A 16,181-nucleotide genomic window follows, 5' to 3' on the forward strand; every position below is an offset into this window, starting at 1 on the left:
TCTTCCTCCCCCTCCCCCCTCTCTCTCCTCTCTCTCTCTCTCCCTCTCCCCCCCTCTCCCTCCCTCCCCCTCTCCCTCCCCCTCCCCCTCTCCCTCTTCCTCCCCCTCCCCCCCTCTCTCCTCTCTCTCTCTCTCTCTCTCTCTCTCTCTCTCTCTCTCTCTCTGTCTCTCTCTCTCACACACACACACACACAGAAACACACACAGTATTAACACATGTGTGTGAACACAAAAATAATAATTATTAAGAGGAAGTTTTCAGTATTTTTACCCCGAAAACTTAATACAGGAGGCGATGTTAACTGGCATGGCTTAGCCATTCTTCATCATATAAATCAAGACATCACTGTGTACCTAATAAATACATGCAATGCATATAAATTCAAAAATGTTTTTAAAGTTTAAAAATTTTAATTTAATCTTTGCGCCATGTACAAGCAGTGCCCTCGGAGGCCTGAAGAGGACATTGGCCCCCCTGGAACTGGAGTTCCAGACAGTGATACAACCTGGGGGTGCTGGGAATTGAACCCAGGTCCTCTGGTAGAGCAGTACCTGCCTTTAACCACTGAATTATCACTCCAGCCAAAAGTAAAATTCTTAAAAACTGAAGGCAATATAAATTACCTACTTCTGGTTGGTGGCACTCACCTCATTTATTCCAAAATACTGGGTATTTATAAAATGGCAATAATTTTTTGTAGCTGGAGTTTCTCTCCAGCTCCCGCCAAACCCCAGCAGTCCCGCAGCCCACTTATAAAATAAACACACAGAGACGCTTATATTATTTAAACTGTTTGGCCATAGCAGACTTCTTGCTAACTGTTCTTATATCTTAAATTAGCCCATATCTATTAGTCTATAAGTTGCCACGTGGCTCGTGGCTTACCGGTATCTTAACATGGCGGCGTCCGGCAGTGTCTCTTTGCCTCTGCCTTCCTGCTCCCAGCATTCTCTTCTCTGCTTGTCCTGCCTATAGTTCCTGCCTGGCTACTGGCCAATCAGCATTTTATTTATACAGAGCGATATCCACAGCAATTTTTTTTAAAAATTCTGTACATGAAATACAGTATCCTGTATTGGATACTAAGATAGAAAAAGAATACCACCAAATGTGGTGTTGTATACACCTGAAGTACCAAGTTAAAGAGACAGAGGCACAAAGATCAAAAGTTCAGTGCCAACCCAGTAAATAGAAAGTTCATGCCTAGCCTGAGCTTTGTAAAATCAGGAGCAATGCATTTCAGCCAGTGATGACATTGTAACTTTGAAGTGTGAGACAGACTCTAATTTCTAAAAATAATGCAAGTCAAAGAAAGACTTTTAAAAATGGCAACTGCTTAGGATGGCTGAAGTTTCAGAAAACTGAGGGTTGCTGAGCATGTATTACAGTAGAACTAGACCTATCATTTTCTACAGGTGGGATTGTAAAATGTTAGATAATTTGTATGTTTGACAATTTTGTTACAAGTTAAATATGTGCCTACTGTATGATCCAGCCCTGTGCTTACCCAAGCAAAGACAATATATATCTACACCAAGTCATATTCTTGAATGTCACCGCTTTATTCATACTGTCCCTAAGCTGAAAACATTGTAAATGTCGTCAATAATTGCGTGGATAAAGGTGATAATCTGTATGAGAGAACCTCACTCGATGATAACTGGAAGGAATGAGCTAGCTGCATGCCATGGAAACAGCACCAATAATAGAAAATCATCATGATGAATAGAAAAAGCCAGCCACAAAGATACCTTTACTGAATGGCATCCCATTATAGCAACTTTAGAAAATGCAAAAAGGGGAGTCCTGACTGCCTGGGAATGGAGCGGGCTGAGACTGGATGGGATAGGGAAACGCTGGGGATGATGGACGGAAATCTGTGGTTGTCAGAGTACCTCTATTTGTGGATGCGTTACAGTCTCGTGAAGTTGTCAGCTACCATTGGAAGCGGTTTACAACGTGTACCTTAGAAAGCTGAAGAACATGCGTATAGTTTGTGTTTGAAGGACAGGACAGCCTATCTTTTCTAAAGATAAGCCACTCCATTAACATGGAGAAAAGTCCCTTGCTGGGAAAGGACCTCTCCTATCCGCATCTGTAGCTCATCTGGATGAAACAGGGTGATTTCTGGCAAATTACTGAATGTTTGAAATGAGAGTCTGTTTAAAGTTCTAAGAAGTTTTGTAGGGTATGGACAGATTTTCAGGGACAAACAAAATTTTAAGGGAGTTAACTCTCAACCGAAGACCATGAAAATGTTTATTCCCTTACAAAGTTACCTTTGTCTTCCCTGACAGCTCTTATTTATTATCACATCTTTAAAAAATAAAAGATTAATAGCAGAAAATTTAACAAATTACAACTACAAAAAACTCATTCTGTTTAATATACTGTAGTCAGTGTACGACCCAGATAAATACTACTTCTGTTTAACTTTATTATGAAAGTAAACTTTGCTATCTCAGGTCTTAGGACATGGTCCAGAAATGAACTGCTGTTAGTCTGTCGGAGTCCAGCTCTGACCTGTCGAAGGGTTCTTGGGTGGAGGAGAGAGGAATGAGGAAATGATAGATAGACAGATAGAAGGCGATGACAAGAAAGACAGAGACACAGGATAACTTCTGGAGGGCCCTGGGTCAATACCCAGTCTCCTCAAGATTTAGTCTAATGTGCTTTTTATACTCTACCCAGGGGAGCAGCAAAAGACCTCCCTCTTTCAAAATCAAAGCGCAACATACAGCCAAGTGTAGCCCCTTCAAAACACCTGGTAACCACGTCCATGGCCAAATCATCTCATTATGCAGTCCAGCTGGGTAAAGCAGCTCAGCTAGATTCTCTGTCCTTGAGTAAGGTCTCTCTGGGACCCCACAAACTGCTACATAAATTATAATTTAAAATGTAACTAGATAAAGTTTCTGAAAAACATTCTGAAAGTTGTTGATATTTTCAAAATTATACTTTTATAAGTAATTGTGTATGTTATTTGCGTATATTTTTACTTTTTCTGTGAGATTTTTCTACCCATTTTATTAGTAGAGTAGCACAAGCTCTTCTCGCTTCAACTCAAGGAGGGAAGGTGGCTTGATTCTTACGTGTAATGAGCACCTTGAGGGGAACTCTTTACACGTCACTTTGTGTTTCTACACGCAGGCTGAGATCAGCTCTATACAAGAAAACAAGGACAGACTGAGCGACAGCACTACAGGTAAGGTCGGGAAAACTGGTTTTCCTTCCTTTGAGCACCTTTAGTTTCTCACGTGTTTCCACAAAGAGAGCAGAGGCCAGTCACGCACTCTGTGTGAGGTTGTGAGAACCGGCCCGTGCCCAGCCCAGGACCACCAGCAATGCATAGGCTATGCTCTCTCTACTGAAAAGGGCCTTCATTTACATGTTAAAGAATTAAGTTTGGATGTAAAAAAAAAAATGCATTTGTCACGATCGACTAGTATTCTCTCCAATTATGAATAGCGTTAGCAGAGTAGGGACAGTGCCACGAGGACTCACAATGTCCTGTTACCTTGCTGTTGTAGACACGTTCCAGTACCATTTGTAGTACCTCCCATAAAAAGTATGGTGGCTATTAGACCTGCTTCGATCTTAATATTTAGTGTGTTACAAGTTATCTTCAGATTACTGTGGTCCGTGTATGTATCTTACACATGTGCACTGTTTTGAGATGCAGTCCATGAGTTTTAGGCTCCCAGCTCACAGCACCATACTCTGGTGGCATCCAAGCAGCAAGTTACATCACCAAGGGACCGTGATACTACCACCAGCTGACTTTAACACCATGGGCTGCTCTAAGTGAACACAGACCAAGAGAGTGCCAGTCAATCCAATACCGCTCCTGTGCCTTCACCAAGACAGGGGTCAATCAGTTGTGTCTTTAAAAAAATCTCTCCGGGGACTTCAATTCTGAGACTGCTCTGTGCTGTGTAGCAAAACCCTCTCTCAATAAGAAAAAAGAAAAAGAATTCTTTCTAAAGGAGATGCGGATATCTAGACTCACCGTGTCTCAAAGAATATAATATCTTTAGAATTATATTTAAATGATTGTATATGATTTCAAAGGTCCCCTTTGCTCCAACATTCAGTTTCTTAGAATATTGTACATTTCATGTATGGGTAGATTTATAGACTTTAGAAATGAAATTTTCCAATTCCTGGTAGAAATCAGTTAATATAACTGAATAAATGTTACATTGGATACTTTTAAAAGCATCTATTTCAGTGGTTCTCACTTGTGGGCCACAACCCCTTTGGGAGTTGAATGACCATCAGAAATAGCAGATATTTACATTATTATTCATAACAGTACAAAAATTATGGTTGTGAAGTAGTAATGAAAATGATTTTTTGGTTGGGGTCACCACACCATAAGGAACTGTATATTAAAAGTTGGCAGCATTGGGAAGGTTGAAAACCGCTGATCTATGTGTCATAGAAGTAATTTAAATATCGGTTGCCTAGCATTGTTCTTATGCTCTCATTCTGTTAATTCATCTCCCAAGAAAATGGACACCCACCAGACTTCCTGTCAAGGGGATTCAAACTGTCACACACTCCTCAGACATCAGACCAGTGCCTTAGCAAACACAAGCTTTTCTGTGAAGAAACATCATGTTTGCATCCATCAAAACTATGATTTTCATCTCTGCCTTAAATGGCTGTGATAAAATGAGCATCATAAACAATGTGCTGTGTGCAGAGTGTGGTCTGTCACCTCTGGCCCCTGGGCAGTGTCCAGGGAGCTGTGGTCAGGAGGTAACACAGCTTGGTCACTAAGCAGCAGCACCAGGAAGATGTTTCCATCATACAGACTTTATAAAGAGAGCAGTGCATAGTGACGTTCTGAGGCAAGGGTACTCCTTTGTCTGAGTGAGCACTCAGAGTCTCCCTTGTCTGAGTGAGCAATCAGAGTCTCCCTCATCTCAGTGAGCACTCTGCTCTGTAATCCTTTAAATTTTTTTTGGTGTAAAAACCAGTACATTTAAAAATTGAGATTTACCAACAATGGTAAATTTGGTAGGATTCAAAAGAGATCATTTCATGCTAGATTGGTCAGTGAATCCATCCTAGGAGAAGCTTGACATGTGTCCCGAAGGATGCATGCGTGGACCTTTGTCGATGAACGTGAGAGATCAAATGTGTGCTGAGAGTATCTACAGAACACGGGAGAAACCTCGAGTCTGAGGAACAATGGGAGTCTAGGAAAGGTCTGTAAGTCATAAACCTGAAGAAGCAGATCTGGGACAGACAGAGAGGTTCTGACCCACCTACGGATAGTTTTCGGAGTGAGAATAATTTAAACACTTGATCCAAAGAAATGACCCATCCTCTGTATGCTTGGAGGGCTGTTCTGGTGTCCCCATGCAGGCCCCATTTTATTGGGGGGCGGGGGCAGAGACTTGTTGGGGAGTCACCTGCAGAGTTTCCAAGCAAGGCGATAAAGCCTGAATTATCAGGGTAAGAAGTAAACCAGATACCGAGAGACCTGAAAGGATTCACAGCTGGGACATGGGAGGCACAGAGCGGGGTGAAAACCCCTGGAGATAGGGTCCTTGGAGCGAGTGGAAAGTGTCCAAAGCTGCCAGTTCCCAGTGTTCTGTAGTGGTGCGCTTGCGATTCCACAGGACGGAAACGCTAGCACCTCAAAGCTGCCATCCCTCTGCCCAGCTGGGCAGGAGTTAGAGGGAAAACACTTTCATGTTTAAAAATATTGCTTTGCATTCCTTTTCTCCCCCCGCCACCCCCCACCAGGTGCTGACAGCTTATTGGATGTAAGCTCTGAAGCTGACCAACAAGATCTTCTTGCCCTATTGCAAGCAAAAGTCGCTTCCCTTACCTTACACAATAAAGAGTTACAAGATAAATTACAGGTTGGTAAATATATCGTCGACACAGGCTATTCTGTCAAGTATTGGTGTGTTCAAGGCTAGTCAAGTATATTTTGTTTTAAATAGCCACGTTTCTTCTTTTCCTATATAATTAGCTTTAAAACCCTTAATGGTTTCAGATTATTTAAGTGTTCACTAATTCTATTTCTGGAAATTGCTAAGTTATGTATAATTGTGTATAGTTTAATAAGTATAAGGACAAGTATAAAATTTAAATATAGGCTAGATATATGTATATGATATACACAGGATGTTTATATGGCAGTTTTCAATTTATAAATTTTATATTTCCATTTTGATGTATATTAAATCTTGCTTTCTTGTTGTTTGACTGTTTTACATGTTAATATAGTTGGTCACTTTGACCCTGCCATTCCTCTCCCATCCCCCTCCCTCTCCTGCTGAAACCCTCCTCCCAACCGAATCTCCCTCCTGCCCTGGTGTCTTCTGTGTATGACCCGCGGATCTTAACTATAGTTTCCGCTGAAGCTTGGGTAGAAAGTTATTTACTGGACCGAGAGCAACTTATCAGTGGTTATACCACTGAAGGAAAAAATGGTACCCCTTTCCCCCAACAATCCAAAACAGCCAGTAGTCCCTCGGGAAGGGGTGGGGCCTCATGGGCCCTCTCCACCCATAGTGATGGTGAAGGGCCCCACCTCGTGCAGGTCCTGTGCAGATAATCACAGCTGCAGTGAGTTCCTACTTACGGTGGCTGTTTCATGGCCAGAAGACATCTTTTCGCTGCACTTCTCCCCATCTGGCTCAAGCCTGTCCTCTGCTCCTTCCGTGATGTTCCCCGAGCTTTAGAAGGAGGTGCTACAGATGTCCACTTTGGGATGGACAGTCCGTCCACCATCACTTACTCCTTGCACTGTGTCCAGTTATGGATTCTGTATTAACTGTCACCCGCCTGTAATAAGAAGCTTCTCTGATGAAGACTGGGCATGGCACTAACCTGTGACGAATCTCTGTGTATAGACATGAGTATTGAGGCTGTGACCATTTAGCAAAACTAAACAATAGTAGTGGATTCCCTCTACCCCTGGAGCATATGACTTCCTGAGTCATGGGGCTCTTGACCATGTTTACAGACCGAGTATAAGTTTCCCACTGAAAAGTGGGCCTCAAATCCAATTAGAAACGTCATACCCATGTTGCTCTTGGCAACACATCTTTCCTGACGGGTCGTTATGATACTCACAGAGTTCACCAATGGGTAAGATTGTTGATGACGTTTCTCCCCCATCAGCCTACATAGCACCTTCTGGCTGTGAAGCTAGCCAGTAGGGAGGAAACTTCCACCTCAGCTCCAACTTGGTGTCTCCTTATCCTGTAACCCAAGTATTTTTGGCAACTGAGTCTCACTCTCAAGGTCAGGAGCCATGTCAATAACCTGTTTTGCTTTGGGGGCCTTGGACTTCGCTCACCCAGAACTCATAGGGAGATACCCCACACAGAACTCATAGGGAGATACCCCATACAGCTAGCTCTGGGATTTTTTTTTAATAACCCATTGCTTCTGACAGGAGCGTTAGCCATTCCTGGAGGGCACCTGTATTCAAACTCCTTTATTTTTCAGATTATAATTTTTAATAGGCTTGTAAAATAAATAAAAGGTTTCCACGTGACTTTTTCATGTCTCCTGAGTTTTGGTTACACATCCCTCCTTTCCCCTCCTCCTTACTTTCTTGTTTAGACCTTTACGAACTGAAATTTTATGCTCAAAATTTTTAATGTATATAATAGTAGCCATTGGTTTAGTAAAATTGATCTCTAATCTTCTTAAGAACCTGATGAAAAATAACTATGCAGTGCCTTGGGCAATTGAAATGATAGGAGAAACAAAGGAAAAATCTGAATTGGAGGTTTTACAGATGAAACAGTTCCAGTGTTTTAAAAATACAGAAGTGGCCGGGTGGTGGTGGCGCACGCCTTTAATCCCAGCACTCGGGAGGCAGAGGCAGGCGGATCTCTGTGAGTTCGAGGCCAGCCTGGGCTACCAAGTGAGCTCCAGGAAAGGCGCAAAGCTACACAGAGAAACCCTGTCTCGAAAAACCAAAAAAAAAAAAAAAAAAAAAAAAAAATACAGAAGTGATCTAATGGAACACAGAATAAGATGCCCTGTAAGTCTGGCTCTGGTGCCCCAGACCATGTGTCTTCATGATCCTGGAGAACACATGGAAAATGATGGCACTGCTCTTCCAGCCCTAAACTTCAGGTTGCCCTTTACATCCCAGATGTGTGCACACCTGGCCACTCCTTAGTGTTGCATTCCTTGTGTCTTTCCCAGGCCAGATCACCCGAGAAGGCCGAAGCAGACCTAAGCCTTGACTCTTTCCATTCCACTCAGACTGACCTGGCCCCATCCCTGGACAAGTCGAGTGAAGCCCCTTCCTCAGACGCCAAATCATCTCCATCTGTAGAACGTCCTGTGGGGACATCCCCTGTGGACCGCGATGTCAGAATCCAGCAGCTACAAGACACTTTGCTAGACCTGCAGAAGAAACTGGAGAGTTCTGAAGCAGAGAAGAAACAGCTACAGGCCGAACTCCAGTCCCAGAGGACAGACCTGATGTGCGTGAACAGCACAGAGATTTCAGAGAATGGCTCTGACCTCAGTCAGAAACTCAAAGAAACCCAGAGCAAGTATGAGGAGGCCATGAAAGAAGTCCTCAGTGCTCAGAAGCAGATGAAACTGGGTCTCCTCTCCCAGGAGAGTGCAGATGGCTGTTCACATCTCCGAGAGGCCGGGGTCGCTAATGTTGACGTGGACACACTGAGGCAGGACCTGCAGAATGCACTGGAAGAGAGTGAAAGGAATAGAGAGAGAGTTAGGGAGTTAGAAACGAAGCTCGTGGAGAAGGAGAAGGCTGGGGCTGCTAAACCACCTGCAGCAGAAGAATGTGAGGAGATGAAAAGCTCATACTGCTCTGTCATTGAGAATATGAATAAGGAGAAGGCATTTTTGTTTGAGAAATACCAGCAGGCCCAGGAAGAAATCATGAAACTAAAAGACACACTGAAAAGTCAGATGCCGCCGCCGGAAGCCCCTGATGACGCTGGGGATATGAAAGAGGCCATGAACAGGATGATAGATGAACTCAACAAACAGGTGAGCGAACTGTCACAGCTGTACAAAGAGGCCCAGGCCGAGCTGGAGGATTATAGGAAGAGGAAATCTCTAGAGGATGCAGCTGAGTATATCCACAAAGCCGAACACGAGAGGCTGATGCACGTGACCAACGTGTCCAGGGCGAAAGCTGAAGAAGCACTGTCCGAAATGAAGTCCCAGTATTCCAGAGTACTGAACGAGCTGACTCAGCTCAAACAACTCGTAGACGCTCACAAGGAGAACTCGGTGTCCATCACCGAACATCTGCAGGTGATAACCACGCTGCGGACCACTGCCAAGGAGATGGAAGAGAAAGTGAGCCACCTCAAAGAGCACCTTGCGAGCAAGGAAGCAGAAGTCACAAGGCTGGAGAAGCAACTCCTGGAAGAGAAAGCTGCTATGACCGATGCCATGGTCCCCAAGTCTTCCTATGAAAAGCTCCAGGCATCCTTAGAGAATGAAGTAAACGCGTTAGCAACCAAATTAAAGGATTCGGTAAAAGAGAAAGAGAAAGCCCATTCAGAGGTCGCCCAGGTCCGAAGCGAGGTCTCTCAGGTGAAAAGGGAAAAGGAAAACATCCAGACTCTCTTGAAATCCAAAGAGCAGGAAATAACTGAACTTCTGCAGAAACTGCAGCGAGCTCAGGAAGATCTTGAAGGGATGAAAAGATGTTCCGAGACCTCTTCAAAGCTGGAGGAGGATAAGGACGAAAAGGTCGGTGAACGTTCCTTGCTCTTGGGTTTCTGGCATGAAGTCCTAATAAGGCCCTTCAGATTTTCCTCAACTAAACCTTTGTGGAATTGGTTGCTGACAACTTGTGTGAATACTCAGAGGCTCTGTGCCTGTCTGTTGCAGTCCCAGCACTTGTAGGATTATAAATTGAAGGCTACCCTGAGATGTATAGTAAGACTCTGTCTTTTAAACAAAAAGTATTTGGGATATTTTTTAAAAAGACTAACCTAAAACCCCAACAGTGCATGTGTACTCACACACACCACACACAGACACAAATTAGAAATATTAAATAATTAACACTCGTTACTAGTGTCTTAGGGTTGCTGTTGCTGTGATTCTTCTCGAAATGCCCTACAGGCTTGCCTGGTCTTATGGAGGTGTTTTCTTAACTGAGGCTCCCTCCTCTTTGATGACTCTAGCTTGTGTCAAGTTGACGTAGACCTAGCCAGCACAGCTAGTATTAGGGATCCAGGACAAGTGTGACCTGTCTCCAGATAGAGAGTGACAAGTGAGGGCAGCCAGCAATTTAGAGATGATTCTGGGTGTGGCACGGAGGATGGAAGGGAGCGAAAAGAAGGGAGTTGAGGATCGTTGTGTACCTGAATTCTCTCTGCACCCCCACCCCCTTATGCTCTGAATGGTGTTGGAACCCTGTTTGTTTTTTCACCTGGGGACTGGTGCGGTGACAAGAGAAGTTGTTTTCACTTTAAAGCAAGATGTCCAGAGGTGTCACTTGGACGGACTGTCCATCTCAGTGGAAGATGATGGACATGCTCACAGTGGATGAGACACACAAAGATCTTGAAGAAGCAGTCTAGCAGCTAAGCCTCTGAGTATTTGACTTTGAGCTAACGTTCTCTGTGACACAAGACAAATGTGACAAATCTGTATTTGGTCAAATAATGTGTTTAATGTTTACTGCATCCCTTCTAACGTAAGAAAAGAACATTGACATCGTAGCTTTCCTTAAAAGCTACATGCACTTAAAACACAATAGGCCTTATCTGAATGGCACAAAAGCCAAGGTCTTAACTGGTTTGTCTGAATTTGTTATGCTTTATTTTACGGATTTCCTTTAAGAAATAAAAAAAAAAGGAATTGGACCAGAGAGTCAAAGAAATGACTAATGTTGGAGGCCTAGAAATATCCAGAATGTTGCTTTTGTAGACAAACTACTAGCCTACTGGTTGACTTTTTCTTTCTCACTAGATAAATGAGATGTCGAAGGAAGTCATGAAACTGAAGGAGGCCCTCAACAGCCTCTCCCAGCTCTCCTACTCCACAAGCTCATCCAAGAGGCAGACCCAGCAGCTGGAAGTGCTACAGCAGCAGGTCAAACAGCTGCAGAACCAGCTGACTGTGAGTGGGCTTCTGTTCTCGGCCTGCGGTGGGCTGGGGGTGGGGGGAGGGGAGCAAGTGGCGTCCCAACTTAGCTGGCCATGACCAAAAGATGCTCCAGTGAGGAATGGATTCAGGACTTGTTGGTGAGAGTGAGTGAGGGAGACGCTGGGAGACGCTCTAGGAGTCGGTGCAATGAGATGGGTAGATGTCTCTATCCCTGGGCAGGGAAAGTCACGACAGCGAGAGGATGCTCATGTCCCTCATCCACTACTTTGTCACTCTCCTCTTTCTGGGATGGTCACCCCTTAGCTATGGCAGTGCTGAGAGCATCTTGTTATTAGGGGGTCGGGATCAGGTAGTTGTGTATCTACATAGTTCAAGTTGCTTCTTGCTTTTTCTGCTTGTTTTACTACCCAGGAAGGCCCACTCGATTTTTGTTTCCCTTGGCTATTCCACCAAACTCCAAACTTGTTTTTTGACAAAGTCGTTCTAGAGATCAGAACGCTGAAAATCAGTTGCACTGGACTACCATCACAGCATGGCAGGGCTGCTCCTTCATGAGACTAAACGGAGCATCCATCTCCTTGGCTGCCAGCTTCTAGATGCCCCCTGCCTTCTAGGGCTCATATAATACCTGGCCCACCTTTAGGGTACATCACCTCATTCATCTTCTGCTTTGATCCTGTTACCTCCTCTTTTCCACCTCTGACTTCCTTGCTACTCTTTTAGGAGACCTGTGGTTCCATTTGAAGGCTACTCAGATTATAATAATCCTCCCTCTTCATCTCTTGAGTCCTTAATGGCATCTGCAAGATTTGCCGTTTACACACGTGTCATTTAGGTGGCCCTTTGAACCCTGGCAACAACCTTTCCAAAGGAATGGTGCGATAGGATCTGGATTGAAGCAGACTGCTGGTGCAGATAGGTGTCCAGTGGGGCTGGAACGCCCCATCTAGAGGAGTGTGGTGAGAGGAGGGTGCTTCCTGCTAAGATTCAGAGGTGGGAATGACAAAGACCGGACTAGGAGCGTGCAAATGAGTAGGCACGTTATGAAGCTGATGAGGATGTGAGTGAGAGGCTGGGGTGTTGGCTGGATCCTTCACTCGGATATTAAAGACAACCAAGTGCTGACAGAAATAGGGATGGAAGGGAAGCTTGTGAAGGAGGACGTGGAGCCGGATGTGGTGGCGCACACTTGTAAATCCTGACACTCAGGAGGCTCAGGCAAGAGAATCACTGTGAAGTTGAAGCCAGCCTGGGATGCATGGTGAGTCCCAGGCTAGCCTGAGCTACACGGGAAGACTGTCTCAAACCAGCCTTGTGGCATGAACATCAGCTCCTTGGAGTTGGCCCAAGGAAAGCTAGCTCAGATTCTGGCCCTGGTGGTGAGGGGAGGAAGGGTATTGGTAAACATTTGTAGGTTTTTAGGTGATCCATATTTTATGGTTTTCATTTTCATAATAAAGAGAAGGGACTCATTCTCTTAGAACACGGGGAGTTGGGAGGAGATGTAGTCCTAACTCAACAAGGAGCAGTGAGTGTAGCAGCCGCGGTAGTGAAGAACATTGAGACTGTTCCTTGTTTGTGTTCTTGGGACAGATTACTATATAGCTGAACTCCATGGGGGCTACACAGCATTATCTGTAGACAGTAACGCCTTTAAAAATGAATAGATTTTATTTTCACCTAAGTGAACAAACATTTCGTAATTATAAAGTTGCAAATTAAACAAAAATAACTTAAAATCTTAAAAAAAAAAACGCTTTTAAAACTCTTAATATGAAGTTTACCCATAACTCAACTCTGAAATAATTTCATTTTGCCTTTCATCTATTTTTTTACAACATTCACTTATAGTGACTATCTTTGTATGCATGTATGTATGTATGTGTGGTTTTTAAATTGGGATTGTAATAAGTACTTTGCCCACAACTATTCTTCTAGCTTTGACATATCAAGATAACTAGAATAGTGACAAGTATTTAAAAACACATCTAGAAGTATTTAGAAAAACATCTAGAAGCTTCCTGTGCTAACATATAGAAGCAGATGTGCAGCATCTGAGTGACAGCTTTTCGTACTTAATATTCTCTTCTTTAAAGGCGCCCCCCTCCAAGCTCGTTAATAATGTCATATTGTCTCTTTCTAGGAATGTAAGAAACAACACCAGGAGGTCATATCAGTTTACAGAATGCATCTTCTATATGCTGTTCAGGTATGATAACACCAGTGGCATCCCAAAGAAATGTGTCAGCCTGGCCAAGCAGTGCCACACACCTGTCATCCACAGACTTAGAGGTAGAGGTAGGAGGACCAAGAGTTCGCTGACATCCTCTGCTACATAGTGGGTTTGAGACCAGCCCGGTTCCCATGCAACCCTGTCTCAAATAAAACTAATAATAAATGGGACAGCAGGTGTTGCCTAGAGTGCCGCCATTGGGCTAACAGAATGAACTGGAATTAGAGGAGTCTCCTTTCTGCGAAACCTCAAATGCCTTTTACGTGTGCCAAGCCTGTGCCTTGCCTACTGGTGGTAGATTCATTACTTATTGAGAAGGAATATCACTATGAAAGATGTATCTGCTTTTCCCTATTAAGAAGATGCAGGCATTATTTAATAGGGATGCCAATATCTTCAGATGGCCCTCAGCACTGCCTTGTCCTTGTGCTTTGTGGCTAGCTGGGCTCATACAGCTAAGACCCCAGTTACCCTTTGCTGAGGATTTTGGTAGACGTAGGCATCCCCCAAAGGAAAACCAGGGAACTCTCTTTGACTCCACTCATCATGGAAATGTGAGAGTTGATAGCGCTGACATTCTTCTGAACACTGAGGGGAGTAAGCAGAAGGCCGAGTCTCAGCCATCTCACTCCCCAGGGGAGAAGGTGCCACGATGTAGATGAAGTTCTCATGCATATCTTCTGTGTGGATTTTCTAGGGCCAAATGGATGAGGATGTCCAGAGAGTCCTGAAGCAGATACTCACCATGTGTAAAAACCAGTCCCAGAAGAAGTAAAACGGAGTCCTTGGCGGGACACTGCCCCTAGTGGCCTCTTTTTGTGTTAGACCTGAAGTTGTCGCCGACCACTGCCATTGTTTTTATCCATGGTGTGCACTGTGACCCAGCATAGCTTCTTTTCCAGAGGTTTCTGGGGACTAGTCCCAGACGAAGATACCCTCCTCAGAACTGCGTAGGTTCCTCAGACCAGCGGAGGTGAAGGTCCCTGCCACCTCCTCAGCTATGCCCCAAAGTCTGGTCCCTGACCGTCGGAGCGGCTTCCCTGAGTGTCCTGGATCTCTGCCTTGGGGCTGTGCCATTCAGCGTGGGACAGCATTTTTGCCCTCCATTCCCCAAACATGATTTAATTGCTAACCAAATTAGAATAACATTAGAAGTGAGTGTTTAAGATCCTTTATCCTGCGGATTTAAAAACTCAAATTCCATCTTTTCCCTCCAGCTGCCTTACGTTTCCTTGCCCTCCTTAAAGGTCTCAGTTTGCTGAGGACTGTTAACTGCAATATAAAGTTTTAATCCAAGGGTGAACTTCCTTAAAGGTTTTGAAGTAAATCAACACACTGCAAATTTTCTATGCAAACTTGCCTCCTGCTGTTATCCACGAAGCTCAGGAAATCCAAATATTTGTATTTCAACAAAGGACAGTAAACTATGTGTTTACAGCCAAAAGAAATGCCTCATGGTTTTTAACCTCAATTTTTTTAAAAGTGTTTTTTTTTCTGTATATTTTTATTGGCTTTCAAAGATGTTTTCATAGCTAAACCCCTAAGTGAGATTAGATTAGATTAACAATATTTTAGATAACCATGCTTAAGACTTCTTAAAATGTAACTTTTTCCTCAAAAGTTTTCAGCTATAGCAGAGGTTAGTTATATATTCCAAACTCAATTTGAGCTACCACCAGCACCCCAAGAATTTTCTGTAGTCTACTTCTGAACACAGTAAGTCCTTCTTTTGCCAGTTGAATAACTGGATACACCCAAAACTCTATCACCCATAAGTGATTCCTGGAAGGACTGTTAGTGGCAATCAGTTTCTCCATGTTGAAAGGAAATGTTCCAACGTGGTAACATGGTGCATAGCAAAAGTCTTGGGGAGGGGGATATATGTCTGTTGACTTTCAGGTTAAAAAAATGTTTGAGTTGCTTGCAGCTTCTCTTATGGCCCCCTGATCATGAGGGAGATGAGTGGAATACAGAACTTTTAGTACATGACCAAACGTGGAGGCCCAACTCTGACAGGTTCGGTGGACTCCAGGGCCGCCTGGGCTCTGCGGGCGCTTCGCTGAACTACCTGTGTTCATCTGTACTAGGTAAAGACCAGTGCCAGCAGAACAAAAGTGGCTTTAGGTTGGTGGCGTTCCTTTTCTTAAGTTGTCTGATTACAGTTAAGCATTTCTCAAAATGCTCCAAAGAAATGTGAAAGCATTTGTCTCAGAACTTAAGAAATTACAGAACCACCCGCCCGCGTGCCCCCACAGAAATGCTGCAGAATGTAAAACTTGAGACATTTTCTAGGATGCCTGACAAAGTGTAGCCTCTTTCTCGTTTCAGGATGCATATTTATTACAAGTATTCTGGTTAAATATTGAAAAGATATATGCTGTAGTTTAGCATTTTTATCTTTGTAATTTACAGAAACTATTGCAGAAAATAAACTTGGTTCATTTTGCATCCCTTTTGCTGATGTGTGGTGTGTTTGTGAGCGGATCTGTGGCTTCAGTTGACTCCTCCATCCTTGGCCAATGGGAGCTGTCCCCACCATATCACATAAGGATACATCATCCTACCCACAGGCTCTTGAGTTCAACCTGAGCTCTTCCACTGAGGCCATGTTGGGCATTTTGTGTCATATTTCTTTAATTCAAAAGTACCTGTCATTTGAACCACAAGCTTTCTGGTTGGAAACCTATACTGGATTTTTCCCCTGCTTCTGTCTTCTTTAATTAAAAAAAAGTAAATACATGTTCCTATTCTATTAATAAGGATAATTCAATCCTGGGGGATGGGGAGCTCTCCTGGGGCTCAGGGGGTGGAGGCAGGAAGATCAGGGGTACAAATGAATGCTATCCTGAGTTA

At 43.8% G+C, this 16,181-nt stretch overlaps 1 protein-coding gene across 13 annotated transcripts in view; it reads left to right on the plus strand.

Annotated features, from left to right (window-relative positions):
• Positions 1-15,776, plus strand: part of Rai14 (retinoic acid induced 14) — a 165,499-nt gene extending 149,723 nt beyond the window's left edge. For 8 of the 13 annotated variants that reach the window (XM_076551749.1, XM_076551753.1, XM_042261415.2 and 5 more), the window contains 6 exons: positions 3,152-3,206; positions 5,762-5,880; positions 8,192-9,727; positions 10,958-11,107; positions 13,239-13,304; positions 14,026-15,776. In XM_076551749.1, the coding sequence (XP_076407864.1) occupies positions 3,152-3,206; positions 5,762-5,880; positions 8,192-9,727; positions 10,958-11,107; positions 13,239-13,304; positions 14,026-14,103 (2,004 nt within the window). In that variant the 3' untranslated portion in view covers positions 14,104-15,776. The remainder of the gene's footprint in view (positions 1-3,151; positions 3,207-5,761; positions 5,881-8,191; positions 9,728-10,957; positions 11,108-13,238; positions 13,305-14,025) is intronic. The other 5 variants (XM_076551752.1, XM_076551755.1, XM_076551756.1 and 2 more) reach the window with 1 other exon arrangement.
• Positions 15,777-16,181: the final 405 nt, after the last annotated feature.

This window comes from Peromyscus maniculatus, chromosome 15 (genome assembly GCF_049852395.1).
Source record: "Peromyscus maniculatus bairdii isolate BWxNUB_F1_BW_parent chromosome 15, HU_Pman_BW_mat_3.1, whole genome shotgun sequence".
In the NCBI taxonomy this organism is placed as follows: Eukaryota; Metazoa; Chordata; class Mammalia; order Rodentia; family Cricetidae; genus Peromyscus; species Peromyscus maniculatus.